Raw genomic sequence first — 23,453 nt, 5'->3', positions numbered from 1 at the left:
TGAAACAAAACATTTCTTGTCTTGAAGAAGCTCACAATTAAAAAGGAATAAGACAAACATACAAGTAAATATGGCATAGCTTATATTATGATATCAACCAAAGAGAGGTTTAGAGTAAATATAGAGGGAAACAATTAGATTGCCAAGAAAAGTAAAAGTAAGTTTTCTCTTTATTTCATTTGTATTTGTTTTATGTAGATTCAAATAAGTCCTTATCTTTGTAGAAGGATTAAAATTTAAGCATAACCTTTTTGGTATCTGACATTCTGTGATTAGAAATTTAAACATTTCTTTTAAAAGGGTAGTTTTACTGATTGACTTTCCATTGCTTATATCTTAAAGAAATATAATAGGAAAAAAAAAATTGAATTTAGAAATGGGAGACCTGAGCTTTAGTCTCAGCCATGACTTGGGACAGTAATTTTCCTTCTTTTAGGCCTTAGTTTCCTTATCTTTTTTCCTAGGGCCTCAAAATTAGTTTTCACTCATCATTGCTAAAGACTCCTATCTCATCTGAGTTCAGGGGTAATAAAACTAAAATAAATATTCAGACCATAATTTTGTTCCTTTAGTTTGTTCTGAACATGCTCATCACAAACACTAATCCCTGCCGTTACTGCCAGAATGAGCTTTTAAGGGACATGATCATCTTAGACTTTAAAAAAACAAATTAGGATATTTTTTACTTGTGAGCACAGATTGATATATATACATACACACACACATACACACACACACACACACACACACACACACACCTATGCATATGTGTATGTATATATACATATATATATATATATTCATATTTTATCTTTGGTTTAGCAAAAGAAAGTGAAGACAAAGAAAATCTTCCCAAAAGGACATCCTCTGGTGGCTTCAAATTTACTTTCTCTCATTCTGCCAGTGCTGCTAATGGAGCAAATAGTACGAACAGTAAATCTGTAGCTGCTCAAACAACACCAGCAAGTTCTAATGGATCTTCTTCCAAAAATACAAGCTTGACTACTTCAGTCACAGCCACTAAGGTGAGTAAATGTGGGTGTTTGGGTTTTTTTGGGGTTTTTTTTTTTTTTCCTTTTAAACATTCCCATTATCTTTTTGTTAGAAGCAATCAGTATGTCTTGAGATTCTTGGTAGGTATTTAGGGGGATATATTTTAAATTGACTAAAGCCTCTGTTACCTGTTAATATCCATCTAATGCCTAATTCTAGATATTAATGTTTAAATAGCTTTGTTAAAAATTTAAATGACATTTTTCTGCCTTTATTTTATTCTATTGTATATTATATGCTACCACCATCAAAATATATTGAATATGTTTTTTGATGACCTCAGAGGCCTTATGATATACAAGATATATGCAAAAATTCTTACTGTGCTAAATGATCCACTTTACCATGCTTCCTAAATTCTTGCGTTGGAATTTTTTTCCTTTGCAATTATCTGTATTTTTTTAATATTGTCTAGGTCTTTTTAAAATTTTTCTATTTTTAATTATGTTACAAATTTGTAAAGTATCTATGGATCCTCTTTGTAATTTGTATAAAATAAAAGTAAAATAGGGAGCTCGTTTTAGTAAAGTCCAAATGTTTTACTGTGTGGACTTTGATATCTATTAATCTAGTTTATTTGAATTCCAATTAAATTTTTTGCTTATAAATCAACAAAGGTACCAGATAGGTAAATCTGATATAAATATGTGAGGCCTTTGTATAAACAGTTTTGAATAGTAATCCTTTTTTTCTATGTTAAGTTTTTAGGTTTTGGACTAAGACACTTGTAGTAGATGACATCAGTTATAACTGACAATGAGTTCCTAATAGAAGTGGACATTTTAATAATTTGCAGGCTTAAAAAGTTATCCTTTTTTTAGCTCAGATTTGGCATATGGATCTTGTCCAGTCAATGACTTTAGCCAGAAAATTGGGGAAAGAAGGTACAGAATATGATTAGCTTTGTTTCTGTTAAATTATTTTCCCTTGGTCTCAGACACTTAACACTTCCTAGCTGTGTGTCCCTGGGCAAGTCACTTAACTCCAGCCTGGGGGGGGGGGGGGTGAGAAGGGGGGAAGGACGACTATTTACCCTTCCACTTATTTCACATTTCTTTGAATAATCAGACTTTCTTCTTTACCTCTACCCCTGTAAAACAGATACATAGATAAATAAAGCGGCATTTTAGTTTCAGGCTTCCCAATATAATACAAATGACATCTTGTTATAAGCCCAATGTTTGTCATATTCTTTCACCATCTGCTATATTTTAAAACATACAAATATGTCTGAAAGCAGACATTTTAGTTGTGACAATATTTTTATTATTGTTTTATTTTTCAGGTGGTATTGATGTAAAAGCTCTTCAAAGATTTTCATTAGTTCATTTAGATGATCTCAATTAATTATTCAGTTGACAGACATTAAGTGCCTGCTGTATGCCACACTCTGTTCTAAGCACTGGGGATACAGAAACAAAAGCAGAGTAGCTTCCAAGAAACCTTCAGTCTGATGAAAGAGATAATAAACATACATAGATATACACAGAAGATTCAGCACCAGTGCCAGCTGTGGAGCGGAGCTGAAGAAGTTTGGGAAGGAACAGAAAAGCAAACAGGGGTGCTTGGGCTAAATCTTGAAAGTAGCCATGAAGGTTGAGCTGAAAACAAGGAAAGAGAAGATCAGGCTAGCCATTGTGAAATTGCAGAAAGTAGCATTGATTGTTTTTAAAATGTATAAAAATATTTTTAGGAAGCTTGAAAGTAGATAAATTTTATTCAGAATTTATATTGTTGCTAAGAGGGAATGTGACAATGGATAAGACCACTGACACGGCAACCTGAAAGACCTGTAACTCAGAAAATGAACACATTACTTAACATCTCATTCATCTCATGATTGTTTGAGACTATACATTACAAGATCTACAACAGTGGCAGGAAATTCCACTTTGGGACTTCCCAAATTAGACAAAAAGAGGGAATCAGGGATTTAGAGAGAATAAATGGATTATTGAAAGCTATAGATTTTTTAAACCAATAAATGTTATAACTCTTAACAGAATACCTATACTGAACACAAAGATTCAAGAATCATTTCCATTAAATTTTTATTTTTATTTTTTTGAAGAGGAGAGGGTCCTAATTTTTGTGAAGCAAAAAAAATTCTGGGATTTGAGGCACTAAAAGAAACAATGATACAATGATAATACAGGGAACAATGATACATCATATGTAGGGTTTTTTTTAATTAATTCTTTTCTAATTTGGTGGGTGAAAATTAATAGGTCTATAACATTAAGCCCTGGTATCTGTTTAAATGCATAGTTGATGTGTTATATATCCCTTTCAGCTATAAAATTATGTTTCTGTGCTTCAAGTAGAGTTAAAGGGTGGAAAACTCAAATGGTGATAAAATCAGGAGACCTAGTTTCTAATTTAGATCTACCATTTATCTTGTGTTACCTTAAGTCTTCTCATGTATAAAATGAGTCAGTTATTTATTAGTCTTCTCCTTTCCAGCTCTCAAAATTCTAAATCTCTACCAGATCTTTAATATTGTTTTTTTGCTTTTTGTGTAAGTCACCTACATTACATTCCCAGTCCAATTCTTATCTAAGAGATAGTTTCTAAGTTGGTTGGATCTTCCACAGTATAGGGATTTATTCTGCATCTCTGAGTCCAGGTAGACACAGGCATCTAATTTTTAAAAATATTTAATTAGCAAACACATTTTTTCTATCATGGCCTTGATATTGCTTAGAAAACTGCCTTTTGGCCTTCAGTTAACACTAATTGATAAGAATTGAATCTCATTTAGATGTCTTTCCTTTTTGTGCAGATGCCATAAACTGTGCTGCTTTAGCTGGCCAAAATTTATGTATTAAGTGTTTTAAAATTTGTAAAGTTGCACCCTTTTTACTACAAAAAAGTTTTAAAAATATTTCAATGTTGTGAGTTAGCTTTTTTTAATTTTTCACCAGGGAAGTCTAGTTGGTCTAGTGGATTATCCAGATGATGAAGAAGAGGAAGAAGAAGAGGAGACCTCTCCAAGAAAAAGACCTCGACTTGGCTCATAAAAACTTAAGGGGGGAGGGGAACCTCACTGTGGGGTATTACTAAATGCTGCAACTGTTCAGTGAGCTTAAAAGTCTGAATCAGAAAGCTTTCTCCCTTGAACATATAAGATAATATACAAGGAGTAGCAAAAGACACTCAGTGTATCAACTAGAAGAGTTTAGTTCTATAAACACCAGACTTACAAGGAACTTTTCTCTTTCTAGTAATTAAGGAGTTTGCCTTTCAGGCTGTCAAAAAATGGTGGGTTAGTAGTAAACAGAACCTGGGTGACAGCTTCTCAGCAAGGAAAGTCTCAGGTTTGGGGAGGGATGAGGGTGGGGAGCAGGTCAGTAAAATTTTAATATTGCAGGGTTGCCCTGGGTATGTATCAGAACTAGAAACGATTGTGAAACTTCAGTTGCAAACCCAATAACGTTACTTTTGTAATGGTGCTGGCCATAGTGTTCTTTTATCAGTTGCCTCTTTTAAAACAATTTTTAGGGAATACAGATTTAGCTAGCATTAAAAAAATGAAGTTAAACTGTTGGGACCATTTCTTTCAAAATTTAACAAAAATTCAGCCTTTCAGGCCGTTGAAGGACGGCACACCCTGTATTAGCATGCACGTTTAAATTTTACACACCAGGAATTTCCAGTATGTGTTTTGAAGAAAAGCAAGCTGGCATAAAATTGTGTTAATCTAACATTGAAACCAGCACATTCAGAGATACTGATGGACAGGATCAGTAATTTAAGAGAATGTTCTCCAGGAACTTGCTTGTGGCTATAGCAGTCCTTTCAGCTGCACCAAAGTACAAGCATTTGTGGAAGATACAGTGTCAAGTCACTTTCTGCTGTTAGTAAAGTTGTTTCTCTTTGCTAAGCTGTTGTCATACTATTACATTTGCAAACTTGCAAAATGTGTCAATTGATAAGCACTAATACACAGATTTTTAAGTAGTGCTGAACTTAGTGGCATTTTAACATTAAGAAGCCATTTTGGACCAAGAAGTTCCTAGAAAAGAGAAATAAGTCTGCAGCACATAAATCTTTTCCTCAAACAGGGGTGTAATATGAAAGCTGCTTTATTTGTTTGTTCATTTTTTGAAGAGTAAAAGCACATTCCATGTACACAAATGAATTGCAAAAATAATTGAGGCAAACAGTTTTAGTTTTATTTCAAAGAGCAGCAAGCATTCTGTAAATATTTTAATGTTAGTTTGCCCATCTATGATCTGAGATCATGCTAAAGTGAGAAAAATGTCCCCAAACTATAATTAATGTGTTAGAAGTGATAAAAGCTCAAAACTATGAAACCAGCTGCAATCCACCAGATAGAGATCACCCTTTAATGTGTTATGGGTCCATTTTTCCTGGAATAGTTTAAACTGAAGCAGTTTCCCTGTTTTGGAGATTTTTGTAGTTAATTTTAATTTTAGCTATTGTTTGGAAAAGATGGGCTGTCTGTGTAGATATGAAGTATAGTTTTTTTTTTCCATAAAACAGAATTTATTTTGTATTAAAAATACCACTGTACTTGTTTTACACCATTTGTATACATGTGGTGATATTAATGCTGAAATGTAAAATTCAGGAATTAAAATGTGACCCTGTAATTCCATAATGATTGCTTTTGTTTGGTTTGTTGTAAATGTAAGTTCACTCAGTTATGAGATATGGCCATTTTAGAGTAAAATTAATAAGCCAACAAAATTATTCATAGTTTAACATTTATTATACATCCACTTGGTCAAACAATGCAGGATTTCTAAACTAATCAGTAAAGAGAATCTCTATTGTATTTTCAACATTCAGATAGCACTTGAAATAAAATCTTATGACCCCATTGGGCTCCAGGCATCCTAGAATGGGGCTTCCTCTCAAAAAATTAAGGGTATATATCATGAAAGGTATCTCCCACGTATCAATAAAGTGACTCGGGATGTAGTAGAATTAAGATCAAATGTACTTGTAATAAATTTTCTCATCAATCCTGGTCTTATTAAAAAGTCCATTCTTTACTTCTCAAAGCTAAAATATTTCCTCATGAAATTCAAGGGAAAACAAGTATGATGCATGCTTTTTTCCTTTTTGAGGCTGAAAATGTGATTCTATTCAAAGTAGGCAAAATTCTGGTGCCAAGCATTAACTTTTAATCTCAATTCTTTTTTTTTTTTTTTTCTTTTCTAAAAAACTGGTGTGAGCTTTAAAGAACATTTGCATCACTACAGAAAAAGCTTTACTGCGAAAATGTGAATGTTTCATGGATTAACTATATTATGGTTTTAGTTTTAGAAAAAAATTATATCATGAGATTCAAAGGACTTTTTAAAAATTCTAAATCCCTTGGAAGCAGGAAATACTAAGCTTCACTCAGTTACCATGTCTAGAGCCACCATCCTTGGTCAGACTTAAATTTCTCTCCCTTCAATTTGTACTCGATTCAATGGAACAAGTGAAAGCCCACATTTGAATGCCTGGGGCCCTTGTAGATTTTTTTTTAAAGTTACATCTGCCAACGTATCAGTTATAAATACTATTTTAATAAAAAGTTACATTAAATTGATTTGTGTGTTTTAATCACTAGTTTTCCCTTAATCTAAATAATAGCTAGTGATGAAAAATGTTAAGCATAATGTTATTGATTGATGTGGGTAAATTAGAGTACATAATTTGGCACCCACTTTAGGTAAATTAACACCCCTGGCAGAAAAAGCATACCTGTTACAGAGTCTATATAAACATAGAAACTCTAAACATCTATACATGTTTATAGTCTCTATGCCTACCAGCTCACAATAGTGTTCAGTTTAGTTCCATGAAAATAACCTTGCAAAGAATTCTAAGGACATGTAGCAGCTTTTTAGTTTCTACACTCACAAAATTCTTTAAACAAACTGAATCAGTTATTATCTGTCATCTAGTTTAATGTGTGTACTGCAAATTTTAATTGCATTATTCCAAACTTATAAAAATAGAAGTACTTAAAGCTTCAGTTATTACATATATCATTTTATTCACTGCAAAGATAATTTTTACATAAATTTTATACTTAAACCACAATCTTAAGAGGCTATTTTGTTTACTTTTGATAAAATAATTTGAATGGACATTACAAAGTTTTTTTTTTTTTTAAGTTAACAAGATCAGTGAATTAATTTAGTACTTTTGCAAGAGAGATGGATATGTTTAGTATTTGGCACTTTTCAGTGTTATTAAATCAAAACAAGCTTAGTTTAAGGATTCAATAATTTATTTTAAAGAAATTCAAACTTCTGTTTTACTAAATTAAGTTTCTTAAAATTGTCACTTATTAATAACTTCTTCTTTAAGCTTCTCTGCAATTAATCTCCTCTTTAGTAGTGTTTGCTTCTCCTCTGCTGTCATTTCTGGTTTCTCTGCAATTTCCTAAATCAATAAAAATAGAATGCAATTTTAATTAAAATATAAAACATATGGCTTGGGATTCAATTCATAATACTTTTAAAAGTTGCACAAGATAGTTCAAAACACTTTAGTGCAGAACTACACAACAACTTGGAATACTGCCCCTAACTTTCCACTCTCTTGAATTTTGGTTACAACTTGGTGACATCAGTACCAATTGATTCTCATTGAAACTCTAAATCTAGTCTGATCTGTAACCATTATACTATATTACCTTGTGTCTATTACCATTTTAGATATGTAATTGTCTTTTTGAACCTATCTATCAAAGGAAACTGAGACCCAAGAGAGGTTAAGTGAGTTGCCCAAAGGAGCTCAGGTACTAAGTGATAGAGTTAGGCTTTTTACCTACACCAAAATAAGGTTACCTCCTCAGCAGATTTTCCTTTCTGCTGTTCTATATTGTGTATCTGTTTGATCCTTGGATCCTTTTTCATAGACATCAATTTATCTCTCTTCTGCTTTAAATAGTCCTCTCGTTGCCGGAGCTGCTCTCTCCCAAGTGCTGATAAATTCTGGGGAAAATAAAAATTATTTAATTGTACAAAACAAATGAATGTTTGTGTATTATGCAAGGCAGACATCCACAAATAGTTGAATGACTCAAGCTTTGCATTATATATAGATTCAAATTCAAGGGTTTTTTTCTTCCAATTAAAAGCATCATTTCCCCTTGTGTGTGTATGTATATGCAATAGATAACTATACACGTATAGGCATTAGGATTTCCTTTGTCTCAAAAGTACAAATACATGTTTATATGTGTGTGTATAAATTCCTCTTGTCTGAGAAAGAGAAAATATTTTAGTTATGTGCTAGGAAAACTTACAAATTGGATTTAACAATTTGAACAATAAGCAAAGAAGTACTAATAGGGCTGCAGTTTGTAAAAAAGACAACAAATCAAGTCATCATGTTATTGGCAGCTGTTTGTTTGTTCTTTATTGCCATTGATAATTTCCTAAGAAATGGTAACTCAGTAGCATGCCAGACAAAGAATGTTGGCCCTAGAGTCAGGAAGACTTTCAAATCCAGCCTCTCACTCATTAACTATGTAAGCCTGAGCAAGTCATTTAGTTGCTGTTTATCTTAGTTTCCCCATCTTAGAAAATGCAGACAATTAAAAGCACTTATTTCCCAGAGTTGTTGTGAGGATCAAATGAGAACACTGTGAAGGAGGTTAACACAGTACCTGGCACAGTAATAATAAGCATTATAGAAATGTTAGCTATTATCATCATCATTACTTACTGATAATGGTCCTCCTTCTTTAATCGCCTGTTCTAAGCTTGCTGTCATAGTTTCTTCCCTCAGTTTGGGAGAGGAAGTTTCAGGCAATGTTTCCAAATTTCTTCCCAAAGGCTGTGATTTCCCACCAAAATGGACTTTTCCCTCTGAACAGCAGGATAAAGAAACAAATCAGAACATGATAACATTGCAAGAGGGAGAGTGGCATAGTGAAGAGAATGCCTGCCGTGGGGTCCAAAAGATGGGGCTTCAAGTTTTGCCTATGACATAATATGCTGTCTTTTGTGACCCTGAGCATGACCTTTGATCTTTTAGGGCTCTCAAAAGATCAGAGAAGATGCTAATCTACACGAACAGAGGAAGTTGTTTCAGCTCCAAATTCTCTATACCAATGAAAACACAGGGCAGAACACAAGAAGGATCATCATGTAAAAAGGGGTTAAATGAAATCATTGCAGAAATTAGCCATTTCTTCTTAACCCACTAGCTTTAGAAACTAAGGTTTCTTTGGTATTTATACTATATTTTAAACTTCACTAAAGCCATTTTCATAATTAATAAGCAGTCTTTGTTGAATAATACTAATAGTTCCTGAGGAATTTGCTTTATAGAAAAGATAAGGATAATGTTTTATACCTCAAAGTACTTAATATTTAGCATGCAAAAGATAAATAACATAGGTCAAATACTACAGAAGTCTCAAACAGTAATTACTAGATGTTTAGAAACTACCAGGCAAGGAGAATATAGAAACCTTTTTTCAATTTTATTTCTAGTTTTAGCTTTTCCCCCCTTCCACTTCTTCCTCCCATTATAAACAAGTAGTCAAAATAAATTCCTTCAATTAGCTGTATCCACTGCTAACATAAAGGTGAATAGCATAAATCCTCTGGAATTGTGGTTGGTCATTGTGTTGATCAGAGTTCCTAAGTCTTTCAAAGTTCTTTGTCTTCATACCATTTATATTGCATATACTGTTACATTAGTTCTGCTCATTTCATTTTGCATCAATTCATACAAGTTTTCCCAAATTTCTCTGAAACCATTCCCTTCATCATTTGATATAGCACAATAATATTCCATCTAATAACTTGTTTAACCATTCACCATATGAGTGCAATAATATTCCATCTAATAACTTGTTTAACCATTCACCATATGAGTACCACCTCAGTTGTCAATTCTTTGCAAACATGAAAAGAGCTACCATAAATATTTTTCTTACATAAGGATCCTTTTCCTCTTTCTTTGATCTCTCTGGGGGAACGAACCTAGTAGCAAATATTTCTGGGTCAAAAGATATATTTTGCCAATCTAATAGGAATGAGGTAATACAATTTAAGAGTTATTTTAATATGCATTTCTGTATTAATGATGTAGAGCAATTTTTATCACTTTACATCACATTTCTTCTGAAAACTGCCTATTCATATCCTATGTTCACTTAGCATATGAAAGAATGTCTCTTACTGCTATAAATTTGAATCAGTTCCACATGAGAATGGTCTCAAAGAAGCTTAGAAACTTCTTTTTATATGAACATATGGTAACAATTCCTCCTGATTAGAACAAAAATACTGTTTGTCTATCATCTGTCAGCTAGGTGGCAGAAGATAAAAGTGCCAGGCCTAGAACCAAGAAAATTCACATCCTGAATTCAAATCAGGCCTCACACACTTATTAACTGTGTGATTCTGGACAAGTCACTTAACTGTTTTCCTCAGTTTCCTCATTAGTAAAATGAGCTAAAAAAGGAAGTTGCAAACCATTCCAATATACTAACCAAGAAAATCCCAAATGGGATCAGAAAAAGTTGGATTGGATTGAAAATGACTAAACAACAATAACATCATCTCATCAAGAACCCGTAGCATGAAAGGGGACAATTTAATCTGTCCAGAATTAAAAACATTGATTAGAATCTCTCAACATTTATAATTAATCCTGTTACTTATTTTTCTGGTTCTTAGTGGCTTTTTCATATCCCATGTCCTATGTTAACCTTGACAGAAGAGAATAATGTTGAAGTCAAAACATTTGACATATCTATCCTAGGGAAGATGGAAACATGAAAAGTGGAAAGCCTGCAAGTTTACAGAAAGGCTAACTATATTTTGGCGGACAAAGGCTTATTAGCAGGTTGATAAGAATAATGAAGAGACTGAGGCAAGCTCAAACTACACATTGTGTGAAGAAATCCCCTCAGGAATATTTGGAAGAACATATTGTGGCGATTTTGTTATCTTCAAGATGCAGGAGAAAAAATGGAAGTCTTTACCTTTAGGGCTAGTGGCAAAGGTTTTCTAGACACCAAGACAAACAAGAAAATTGCCACAAGAAAACACAAGTCTAGAACTAGCAGAGATTAGGCTGGGAAAGCAGACAGACAATGCCCTCTCTCCTGACTTTGACTATTCAAAACATAGTGGAATATCAAGTGTCATCTAGTACTAATGTCTGGATGATATTTTAAAGAGACATACAATGTTTGAAGGTAGAATGGAAAAGACTGTGATATGACTTACTGCATGGGAACATCTATATCCAAAGGATATAGGTATAAGATTAACTATGCACAGTTTTTAACTGAAACTGGAGCTAAGTAATCATCATAAAATACTTAGATAAACACAGAAATCCTATCTGCTTCTCCATAGATCTAATATGTTCTAACAAACAAAATCAGGGCAAATTTCAGCAGGATTTTTGACTTGCATTTGTAGTCATTTAATGCTAGTTTCTAAAATAGATTTGATCCTCAGGCAAAAACAATTCTTAAAGTATTCGGTGCCAGTAAGTAGAAGCATTACCTTAGAGAAATTACAGGTTTAGTTCCAGACCAACCCAATAAAGCAAATAATAAAGCAAATCACAAATTTTGTTTCCAGTGCATATAAAAGTTATGTTTATACCATACTATAGGCTAGTAAGTATGCTTTCTAAAGAAAAATGTACATCCATTAAAAAGTACTTTTTTATTAAGAACTATGAATCATCATCTAAGCATCTAAGTGCTTGAGGCTGGATTTGAATTCAAGTCTTCCTGACTCCAGTACTGGCACTCTTATCTACTGCACCATCCTAGCTTCCCGATAGGATCTCATTGAAATACCGTTCTCTGAGATGTGACAGATCAGGACCTGAAACCATCAAACTTTTAGAAGCAGAGAAGTAGCTAAATTGAAAGATGAGCTATTCTAAAGAGAAAAGAATTTGTCAGGAGGAAAGGGAAGAACAACCTTGTATATCTGAGAGCCATTAGCTTAGACAGAAAAGATGTGAACAAGAAAATGTGCAAAATTTCATTTGGTTATGTTAGAACTACTTAATTCAGGGGACATTAAGAAACTAAAGGAGCATGTGGAGTATAAAAATGATCTAATTTGGGTAGAATGACTAGTCCACACAGCTAAATAAAAATGGATCTTGGAATGTGACACAAACAATGACTAACATTTGTTGTAAATGTTACCTCATTTGATTCTTATAGAATTCCTGAGAGATAGGTACTATTATTATCCTCCCATTTTATGGATGATGCAAATGAAGCAGAGAATGATTAAGTTAATTCTTCAATACTACACAATTAGTGTCTAAGGTGAGATCTGAATTTAGGTTTTCCTGACTCCAAGTCTAAGCTATTCCACTGTACCAAATCATGGAAACCTGTTATTTTCTGTCCTGAAACTAAACAGATATAGTTTGAGCACACATGGAAATATGAGAAATTTTTGAAATATAAAGTGTGGTTTTGAGGTACCCAGAGATCCCAGATGTGAAGAAACCTGCAGGAACTCAACAACAGAGATCTGAAAAAGTTGGCTAAGTTGCTTAACCTTTTATCATAGCAATGTTAAATGTATTTGGGATAGAGGTGAGAAAAATGGACACATTTCTAGGCAAATGTGCCTCTAAATCCATTTAAATGAGTGTCCACTATTTGTTCAGGATTGATATGGTGTAAGAGAAAAGTATTGTTTGTTTATATATATTAGCTTTGAATTCTGTACTGTATAAGGAAGTAAAGCTAGAATATCAGTAAAAACAATAACCACAACCAAGCCTTCACAAAATTCCTGCCAGTTGGAACATAAAACGGGTAGAAAAAAGAATACCCACATATATTTCAAATGGTTAGTCAATGAAACAGGAATAAGAAAACTTTTTAAAACAAAGTTTAGTTAATATGTCATCTGTTGCCTGGCCAGTTGAGCCATACAGGTAGGATTACTGGGACAAATTTATTTTGGAATCAAGTAGGAAATAGAATAGTACAGCAGTTAGCAATAGCAGAGGGATTTAATAATGTGTAGCTAGATGCACAGCTAACTGTACATTCCCAAAGGAAAGTGGGAACTAGCTCTTAGATGGTTACACTCTCAGGAAGAACAGTTTTGTCATAGCACATGAACTGTATTGGTGGCCAAAAATAATAGAAGACTAAGAACCTCAAAATGACTCCAAATCCTCAATTGCCTTTTTGGCTTCTGGACAAAGGCCTCAGATCTAACTTATAAGTGGAATAAAATGGTCTGATTCATTACACCTAAGAGGGAAAAGTAGTTCCTACTGATAGTGATTTCTATTTCTATAAGAGCAAGGTGGTATCAACATGAAAGAATGATGTGGCTGGTACATTATTCAAACACTGGTGACTCTCCTTTGTGGGGGAAGTGGGGAGAGATCTCAATATCATCCAAATGAATAAAGGTTTAGCTATCACAATAAAATAGTAGAGGAACATCAAAGATACTGCAAATTCAAAGGCAATTTTAGGAAATCTACATGCGGTTACCCAGGCAAATAAGGAAATTATATTCTGACAAATACATTTCACAAATAATTTCTGGAAGTGGAGAAAATAGATAAATGTAAACCCAGATCTTCTCTTAAGCCCAAGTAGAAAAAGCCTTGACTCAAGTCATGAATCAGCTAGGAATAGTGGTTTATGCTCTATGTTGAACATATGACACCCCTGAAAATGGGCCCTCCTTCTACCACAAATGGGAGAACTAGATGACTGAACCTTTTTGGTCCAACCAAAATACAAATGTAGAGCAATGAAAAAATGGGCTATTAAGGTCAGTAGACATCATCCTACAAAGACTTCACTGTTTACAAATAAACTGATTATCTTTATTTTAAGAATATGCTGTTTTAGGAGCAGCTGGGTAGTGCAGTGGATAGAGCCCCAGCCCTAAAGTCAGAAGGACCTGAGTTCAAATTTGGCTTCAAGGCATTTAACACTTCCCTATCTATGACCCTGGGCAAGTCAGTTAACCCCAATTGCCTCAGCAAAAAAAAAAAAAAAAAAAAAAGAATTTGCTGTTTTAAACATTTGATCTCAAGGATACAGACACAAAATATATAAACATGATTGATTTAACCAGAAAAAAGGTAAAACAAAGATACAAGAAGAATGGATAGTTTTATGGTTTTTCTTGAGGAAGATTTTCAAGATGTGGTTGGATTATTTTATTTACAGTACAATAGGTCCAGTCATATTCAAAAGTGTAAACATATCAAAAACTGGATGAGAAATTTAAAGAACCATGCCATTTATGGATTATTTATGCAAAGACTCTGCAATTACTATAAATAATTTGAGCTATTTTTGGAGATGAAATTTCCTATAGTTGGAAACAATAGGCAAATAAATCAATAAACAGCACACCTCCAAATTCATGGGCTTTTATATTTATCAACCTGACACTGTATCAACAAACAAAAAAATCTTGCCACAGGATTCAACTGGAAATCATCTATACTTAAAGCAGATAACTACATAGGGTTTTATTCAACTGTAGTTGTTTCATGGTGTGACAAAAAACACAGAAAGAACTTGGTTCAAAAACATGGAGTAGCAAATCAGCCTTGCCCTCTACCTTCTGTCATATCATATATAGTACTCACAATTTGCAAGTCCATCAGCATTTTGAGATATTTTTCAGATTAAATGCTCTCAAGCCATGTTTTCTTTCCTTACTTTGTAATAAGAGAAGCTGAATATCTGAACTCAAATATAAAGCTTTTATACATATAAATTTATACCTATTTAATGTTATCTTAAATTAAGCTCTGGGTTGTTACTTGTCAAGATCTTTTTGTGTCTTGCCATTCACAGTGTTAGCTGTTCTTCCCAGTTTTGTGCCATCAACACAACATGATAAGCTTGCCATGTAAAGCTTTATCCAAATAATTAAAAAGCACAGATTTCTGGAGCACTTCATTGAAAACCTCTTTAGGTTTCCATCAAACCATTAATGATTAATCTTCAAACTATTCAACCAGTTAATGATTTGATGTTAACTTGGAAGGAGGTGGAGCACCCCAAGAATCTGTGCCTGGGCCATTTAATTCTTTTTAACTAATGACGAATCAAAGACAAGTTCACTGACCTCTAGTTTGTAGGCCTCATTTTCTTCCCTTTTCAGAGCATAAAAGAAACATCTATCTTCCAATCCTGTCCTTCTCCCCTTCTCCATAATCTTTCCAAATACTGACAGTGGCTCAGGAATCATATCTATCAATTCTTTTAAGACCTAAAATGCTTTCCCTGGGTCTGCTAATTTGAACACATCAAAAGCAACAAGATGTTTATTTACTCTCCTTATTTATCTTTGTAATTAATTTTCTATATGTTCTATATACTTTCCCATTTAAAATACTTTTTCCTACCCAACTCCTGACCTCATACAAAGGAACATACTGTTTCTCTCTCAAGTAACCTAACCTCCCAGTTCTACCTACTCATTTCTCATGACCTACTCTTCCAATGGACCATAGCTACACAATGGAAATAGTCCTACTCATGATCTGGCTGTCATCCACAAGTGTTATCATTCTGCCTCTCCCTTTGCCTTGGAACCCCAAAATCTGTTCTTTATTCTAACCATAATCTCCAATCAACCTACCTCTGTTTTTTTTTCCTTCTGGCAACATCATCACTGCCCTAAATTTTCCTCCTTTTCCATTTTTGACCTTCATATTTCACTTCAAAAATGGAAGACATTTGCAGAGAGCTCCCTTCTCATTCAGATCTCTCTCCTTCAGGTTTTCCTTCTCCACCCCAATATGAAGAAATAGCCCTTCTCCTTGTCAAGGCAAATCCCTCTATATGAACAAGTAACTCCATTCTGTTTCTGGAGCCAGAATCCCTTCTATCACCCCATTTCTTTCACAAATTTCCTTTCCTTGTTTATTTACTGCTTCCCTATTGCCTAACAAATACAAATTCTCCCCCTTCCTCAATATCCTCATATGTATCTTTTTTTTTTTTTTTTACAGCTAGGAAGTGTTAATTAAGTGTCTGAGATCAAATTTGAACTCTGGTCCTCTGGACTAAAGCTACCCCTTTCATTCTTTAAAAAAAAAAAATGTTTTTACTGCTCTCTGGTTTTTCACATCATTCATAGTTTTCCACAGTTTCATTATCCTTTACATCTCCTAGAGAGTCATCCCATTTAACAAAAAATATTTTTTTAAAGATGGGGAAAAAATCATCATAAATAATACATTGAAAGTCTAAAAACATATGCACTGTATAATATTTGTAGACCCTGACCTCCAAATATGGGAGAATAAAGGGAGGAAGAAAGTGTGTTCTCATCTCTCTTCTTTTGAATGAAGTAGCCACATTTGATTTTTTGTGATTTTTCAACATTCACTTTTGATATGGGGGGAGAGGAGGCTGTTGATTCTGTTTACATTTCTTTGTTTATATTGTTGCAGTAATTGTGTACATTCTTTTTTGTTTTCTTCACTCTGTTTTAGTTCATATATATCTTTCCAAGCCACTCTGTATACATCTCATTTATATTTCCTGACATCTCAAAAATATTCTGTTACATTGTATATCATAATTGAGTTAGACATTCACTGATTAGTGGGATCTACTTTATTTCCAATTTTTTGCTTTTGCTTACAGTCTTGCAACAAATATTTTGGTATTATTATGTATTATGAATACTTTCTATTTGTCAATACCTCTAATAATGGAATCCTCAGGTTAAAGGATATGAATATTTTAGTCACTATATTTGCATCACTCCAAATGGCTTTCCAAGTGATTCTACAGGTTCACAGCCCCACTGACAATACAATAATAATCAATGACTATTCCCATTTTTTTTCTTTTGCAATTAGTATTTTGGAGTATTCTTTCATATGGTTGTTTAGAGTTGGCAATTCTTTTGAGAAGTTTTCATAATCTTAGACTAGTTTATCTATCTATTGTTTATGTATCTTGGACACTAAATATTTAGCAGAGAAATATGATGCAAGGATTTTTTCCTATTTGACTTACCACTCCCCTTCTTAGTCTATTTGCATGCCTGTTATTTGTGCAGAAACATTTCAGTTTCATATAGTCAAAGTTTACTTGGTCTTTTTAAACTGCCTTTTATCTCTTATTTAATTAAGAATACATCTCCTATCCATAGCTGTGGGAAGTGTTGATGTTTACCTTTTTTTTTTTTTTTTAACTGTATGATCTTTAATATTAAAGTTTTCTATCCATTTACAATGGCTTAAGGTGCTAGTCTAAGCCTAATTTCTGAAAGAGAGCTTCCCAGTTTTTCTGGCATTTTTCTTTTTAAACAGGGAGCTCTTTCTTGTTTTCTGATTTACTGAACAATGGGTTATTGAGTTCCAGTGTTTCTGATTCTCCCCTGCTAAAGAGAATTATAATTTAGTTTAGGAAAATTAAAATTATTCCATTATATACATTTCTATTTTATAACCAATGCCAAATAGTTTTTTGTCTACTGCTTTTATAATAATATTTTGAGTTCTGGAAGTGTTATTTTCCAACCTCTAGCATGGTTTGATCCCCTTCTCCCCTTGGGGAGGGGACAAGAGAAATGTGGAAACCTTTTTGGTGTATCATATCCCATGGGCATCTTTCTTTAAAGCCTCCAAAGGGTATGAAGGTGTTCTTTTCTCATAGGAATCTACTGCTTGTGCCTCCCTAGTCCCTGAAGCCCATCAGGTAAGCTTCGTGGTTCTGGATGGACTGGTAGTCCGTACAAGATGGTAGGCACTGTCCTAAGGGTTGAAAGTAGCTGAGGGGTTAGTAAATCCTTATTTGAAGAAGAGTCTGAGGAATGCGAGAAATAGCTCTCTGCTTCTGGCACCCAGCAGTTTGGCCCTCACCCTGAATTTCATCCATCCAGAGGAGAATAGGAGTCCCTTTCTTCTTTCATCCATACCCATACTTATCTCCCCTATGTTATGCCTATCAAGCTGAACATTCCTTGCTCTGCTTGGGTGATGAACCAAACCAGGATGAACCAAACTACTCTGTGTTGCTTTGCTTCAGGGCTAAGCTAACACCACCATAACCTCTGCTTGAGTATGTTGGTTAGTAATCCAGGGAAGGGCCATTCATGCCAAAATTCTGAAGTGCCAAAGAAGTCTTTCCTTGGTCACTTGGTTTCCAGACTTAGGAAGGGTCCCCTTCACTATGCAGTTTCCAAGCCATCCAGAAAAAACAAGGGGCTCTCTTATTCTCTTCTTATATCTTACTTCCAAAGTCATCATTCAACTGAAACTCTCCAAAGTTACCAAAAATCTCTTAATTACCAAATGAAATGGCTTTTTCTCAGTTCTCATCCCTCTTAATCTCTCCCCAGTTTTTGATGCTGTTAACCATCCTCTTTTCCTTGATAATCTGGGCCTTCCTATTCCTAATTCTCTTCCTACTTCTTTGACCATTCCATTTCAGTTTTTTGCTGGACTTACTCTCAGATTTTAACATTAAATGTGGGAATTCTTGCAAAGGTCTGTCCTAGGCACCTCCCTCACTAATTCACTTGGTAATCTCATCAGCTCTCATAGACTCATAAACCTGACCTCTGAGGACCACTGGGCAGAAGATTTTCAAATGTATTTTTCCAACCTAAACCTTCTTTTGACTACCAGGCTCCAATTGCTCATGTGACATCTTGAACTGGATGTCTCAAACATCTTATGCTCAGAATGTCCAAAACTGAACTTATGATCTTATCCCTCCAAACTTTCCCAATTTCCTAACTTCCTGTTCACAATGTGAATGACATAACTATCTTCCCAGTCACCTCAGCTGACAATTCAATATGGTCCTCAACTCCTCATTCTCTCTCATCCCTCATATCCAATCAGTTGTCAAGTACTGTCATTTCTACATTTTGAAAATCTCTTACATATGCCCTTCCTCTTCTGTCACTGCTAGCACCCTACTTTAGATCCTCATTACCTTATACTTGAATGAAAAAGAATACTGTTTAGTCTACTTGCCTCAAGTCCTGCCCCCCCCAATCTCAGTCCCCACCCCAATTCATCCATTACTCAGCTGTCAAAAATGATCTTTCTAAAGCACAAATGTGACCATGCCACCCCCATTCAATCAATTCCAGGGGCTTTTTATTGCCTACAAGATCAAATAAAAAATCCTCTGGCTCTTAAAGCTCTCTATAACCTCATATAAATCTCACTCCTAACCCCCACCATTTTTCTAGTCATCTTATACCTTATACTCTTCCACAAACTCTGTAGCCAATGGCAATAGCCTCCTTATTATAGATAGACAAGATTGATCTGTTCCTTGCCCAGCAAATTTTCCTTAACTGTTCTCCCAGTCTGAAATTCTTTTCTTCCTCATCCTTATCTCAGTTTCTCTGGCTCCAAGTCTAAGCTAAAATCTCATCTTCTCCTAATCCACCTTATGGATATGCCTTTCTTTTACTGATTATTTGTGTAGCTTGTTTGCACATAGTTGTTTACTTGTTTTCTTCCATTGTGCACTTCTTGAGAGTATGGACTATCTTTTGCCTTTCTTTGTATCCTCATTACTCAGCACAACTTCTGAAACATAGTATTTAATTAATAATAGCCAATTGACTGATGGGCAAGTGAACAAGTAACTGTAAAGAGTAAGTCTGACATTCTCTGGAAAGGCACAGCTGATTATTAAATTAAGTATAGGTTAATCTTACCTGAAGATTTTAGAGCAAAATTTGGATCATCCCCTAAAGATTTTTTCACTTTTGCAGCTTCATGTGAATCTCCTGAGGGATCTTCTCTTTTATAATCTGAAAACTTAATAATTAATATTGATAATATGGCAATTAATATTAATAATGTAATAACAAAGTATAGTTAAATAAAATCATTTACAGTGTAAAAAACTGTCTATTGTTTGGTCAATAGCTAAAGAACTAATACTTTTCTTAAAGTCTGTAAGTCATTACTAACATTTTAGAATCTCCTGCATTACTTTTGCAAAGATTAACTAGCTATTCCTCCATTTATGCCTCTCATTCTTATTTCTTAGGGCATCATTACTGTCTTCCAAAGTTATGTGAGAAATAAAATGAGAAAGGAAAAGCCATGCAATTGATAACTGGACACACAGGGAGCTTAAATAAAATTAAATCTTTTTGTTAACTTGAAAGCATCTATAAATCACTACTCTGAATGACTGAAGTTTTCTTACATCTAACAAAATGGATCTTTGGTTCTTTTTCTAAAACAGAACAAATTATACTTTTGGATAAAAAACAACAAAAAGTGAGCTTTTCTGTCAATTTCATAGAGATAAATACTTTTTCCGTCTTTTTTAAATAGCTTTTTATTTTCAAAAAAACATGCAAAGATAATTTTCAACATTCACCTTTGCAAAACCTTGTGTTCCAAATTTTTTTCCATCCCTTTCTCCCACCCTCTCCCTTAGACAGCAGTAATCCAATATCTGTTAAATTTATGCAATTATTCTATTCATATTTCCACATTTATCAAGCTGCACAAGAAAAATCAGATCAAAAAGAAAAAAAATTTGAGGAAAAAAGCAAGTGAACATCGATTAAAAAAGGTGAAAATACTATGTTATGATCCACATTCAATTCATACAATCCTTTCTGGAAATAAATGGCTTTTTTTTTTTTCCATCAAAAGTCTATTGGAATTGGCCTGAATCACTTCACTGCTGAAAAGAGTCAAGTCCACTATAATTGATCATCCCATAATCTTCTTGTTGCTGTGTACAATGTTCATTCACATCAGTTCATGTAAGTCTTTCCAGATCTTATTAAAATCATCCTGTTGATAGTTTCTTATAATATTCCATTATATTCATATACCATAACTTATTTATCCAACTGATGGGCAGCCACTCAGTTTCCAGGTCCTTGCAACTACAAAACGGGATACCACAAATATTTTTGCACATGCGGGTCCTTTTCCCTTCTTTAATATGTCTTTGGGATACAGACCCATTAAGACACTGCTGGATCAAAGAGTATGCACAATTTGATAGCCCTTTAGACATAGTTCCAAATCGCTCTCCAGAATGGTTGGATCAGTTCACAACTACAAAGGGGTAAAATATTAGAGTTTAGAGTATTTTATTTGCTGATTTCAAATATATCTTCAGATTTTGTCTATCATCCAATGCTGTCATAGGTATAACAGCTTTATGGCAAACATACGCTAATAGAGTTATTGTCCAATAGGTAATTAGCCTTAAATGTTCGGTTGTCTGATTCCAGCACACCTATTCAGTTTCAGCCCTTTACAAATATTCACCATCAAATCCTTTAGACCAGGGGTCCTCAAACTACAGCCTGCAGGCCAGATGCGGCCCACTGAGGATGTTTATGTGGCCTGCCAGGTCAAAAAATCAGACTGGAAGTGACATTCGACCTAAAATCATGTTAGCAACGCACACTTCCAGCACTGGGCTGAGGTGGCGGAGACAGAGTGTGAGGCAATACTGAGGTGAGGTGAGTTCCCAGGCCAGGGTGTATGAAAAATACATTGACAATTCAGCAAAATATTTTTCTGAAGCAGCAGCAGCTAAATATTTCATCACTGTGAGCAAGTTTTCAAGTTGCCAAGCTAATAGCACGCACTGGCAGAGCATTTGTGGAGGGAGAATTTGTTAAAGAATGCTTTCTTTCTGTTGCCAAAGAGATGTGTCCAGAGAAGGCTGATTTATTTAGTACAGTGAGTCTTTCAGGACCTACAATTACATGGAGGATTGAAGAAATGGGAGACAATCTGCATCAGCATTTGCAAAACTCCACAAAAAAAAATTTCATATTGTTCCTTGACACTCATGAAAGCAATGATGTTCGTGATTCTGCACAACTTCTAATTTTTATTTGTGGGATGAATGATTCTTTTGAAGTCATAGAAGAGCTTGCTGCACTGCAAAGCATCAAAGGAACAACTACAGGAGAGGATATCTATGAAAAGATTTGCCAAACTATGAATGGTTTGGAGCTGGACTGGGCTAAACTAGCCAGAGTGACAACTGATGGTGCCCCTAGCATGATGGGGTCTAAGAAAGGAGTAATTGCTCGCATTAACCAAGATATGGACAAACATAACCATTCTCATCCAATAGCCATACACTGCCTCATCCACCAACAAGCGCTGTGTAGGAAATCACTGAAGTGGGACTCTGTTATGAAAATTGTGGTATCTTGTGTTAATTTCATTAGAGCTAATGCAATAAATCACAGACAATTTCAGGAATTTCTTTCTGAGCTAAATGTTGAGTATGAAGATGTTCTGTATCACACAGAAGTCCATTGGCTGAGTCAAGGGAGAGTTTTGAAATGTTTCTATGACTTACTTCCGCACAGATTACAACTTTTCTGCTTTCAAAAAACAAAGAAGTACCAGAGCTCAATGATGCAGAATGAAAATGGCACCTTGCCTTTCTAACAGATGTAACAGAGCTACTCAACAATTTCAATATTCAACTTCAAGGAAAGGGGAAGCTCATCTGTGATATGCAATCACATGTCAAAGCATTTGAAATAAAATTAGGCCTCCTCATCAAACAAGTGAAGGAGGAAAACTTCTGCCATCTCCCCACAACTCAAAATCTGTTAGCAGAAAAACCACTGATTGCATTCCCAAACAAGACGTGTGGATTCATTGGAAAAATTGCATAAGGAGTTCCAATTTAGATTTAAAGAGCTTCATCTCCATGAACAGGACATTCAGCTTTTCCATAACCCGTTTTCTATTGACATTGAAAATGTGGATACAATTTACCAAATGGAACTGGCTGAATTGCAGAATTGTGACTCGGTGAAAGACGCATTCAAGTCAAGCAGCCTTCATAATTTCTATGCATCTCTCCCCTCTGAGACATATCCTCATCTCAGGAACCATGCACTCAAAGTGGCAACCATCTTTGACAGCACTTATGTCTGTGAACAGACTTTTTCTAGAATGAAACATTTGAAATCTCCAACCAAATCAAGACTAACGGATGGACACTTGAATCACTTATGACGACTAGCAGTGACAAATATGGAACCAGACATTGACCATCTCATTAGCCAAAAGCAGGCCCATAGTTCCCATTGAAATACTGGTAAGTTTGTTGATTTAACTTTACTTCATTTTAAATATTGTATTTGTTCCCGTTTTGTTTCTTCACTTCAAAATAAGATATATGCAGTGTGCACAGGAATTTGTTCATAGTTTTTGTTATACTATAGTCCGGCCCTCCAACAGTCTAGGGACAGTGAACTGGCCCTCTATTTAAAAAGTTTGAGGACCACTGCTTTAGACATACCAAAATCCTTTTCATCCTTAATGCTTCTTAAGAGAAATTTTACTTGGTACCTCTCTTGCAGAAGCTAAAAGTTCACCATGATTTTCAGATATAGTAAAATCATAAACAAGGTCATTTAGACATTCTTGTGTCA

At 34.5% G+C, this 23,453-nt stretch overlaps 2 protein-coding genes across 3 annotated transcripts in view; one reads left to right on the top strand and one right to left on the bottom strand.

Moving 5' to 3' along the window:
• PPP4R3B (protein phosphatase 4 regulatory subunit 3B) overlaps positions 1 to 5,677 on the top strand; it is a 77,157-nt gene extending 71,480 nt beyond the window's left edge. For both annotated transcript variants that reach the window (XM_074286964.1, XM_074286965.1), the window contains exons 15-16: positions 823 to 1,025; positions 3,978 to 5,677. In XM_074286964.1, coding sequence (XP_074143065.1) covers positions 823 to 1,025; positions 3,978 to 4,073 — 299 coding nt within the window. In that variant the 3' untranslated portion in view covers positions 4,074 to 5,677. The remainder of the gene's footprint in view (positions 1 to 822; positions 1,026 to 3,977) is intronic.
• A 1,611-nt stretch (positions 5,678 to 7,288) lies between these two features.
• Positions 7,289 to 23,453, bottom strand: part of CFAP36 (cilia and flagella associated protein 36) — a 36,196-nt gene continuing 20,031 nt past the window's right edge. The window contains exons 7-10 of the mRNA XM_074286966.1: positions 19,722 to 19,824; positions 8,752 to 8,894; positions 7,869 to 8,015; positions 7,289 to 7,461 (exon numbers count right to left, since the gene is read on the bottom strand). Coding sequence (XP_074143067.1) covers positions 7,360 to 7,461; positions 7,869 to 8,015; positions 8,752 to 8,894; positions 19,722 to 19,824 — 495 coding nt within the window. The 3' untranslated portion in view covers positions 7,289 to 7,359. The remainder of the gene's footprint in view (positions 7,462 to 7,868; positions 8,016 to 8,751; positions 8,895 to 19,721; positions 19,825 to 23,453) is intronic.

Source organism: Sminthopsis crassicaudata, chromosome 2 (assembly GCF_048593235.1).
Source record: "Sminthopsis crassicaudata isolate SCR6 chromosome 2, ASM4859323v1, whole genome shotgun sequence".
Taxonomy (NCBI): domain Eukaryota; kingdom Metazoa; phylum Chordata; class Mammalia; order Dasyuromorphia; family Dasyuridae; genus Sminthopsis; species Sminthopsis crassicaudata.
The sequence above is the reverse complement of the archived record's forward strand: the minus strand, read 5'-3'. Positions and strand labels throughout refer to the sequence as shown.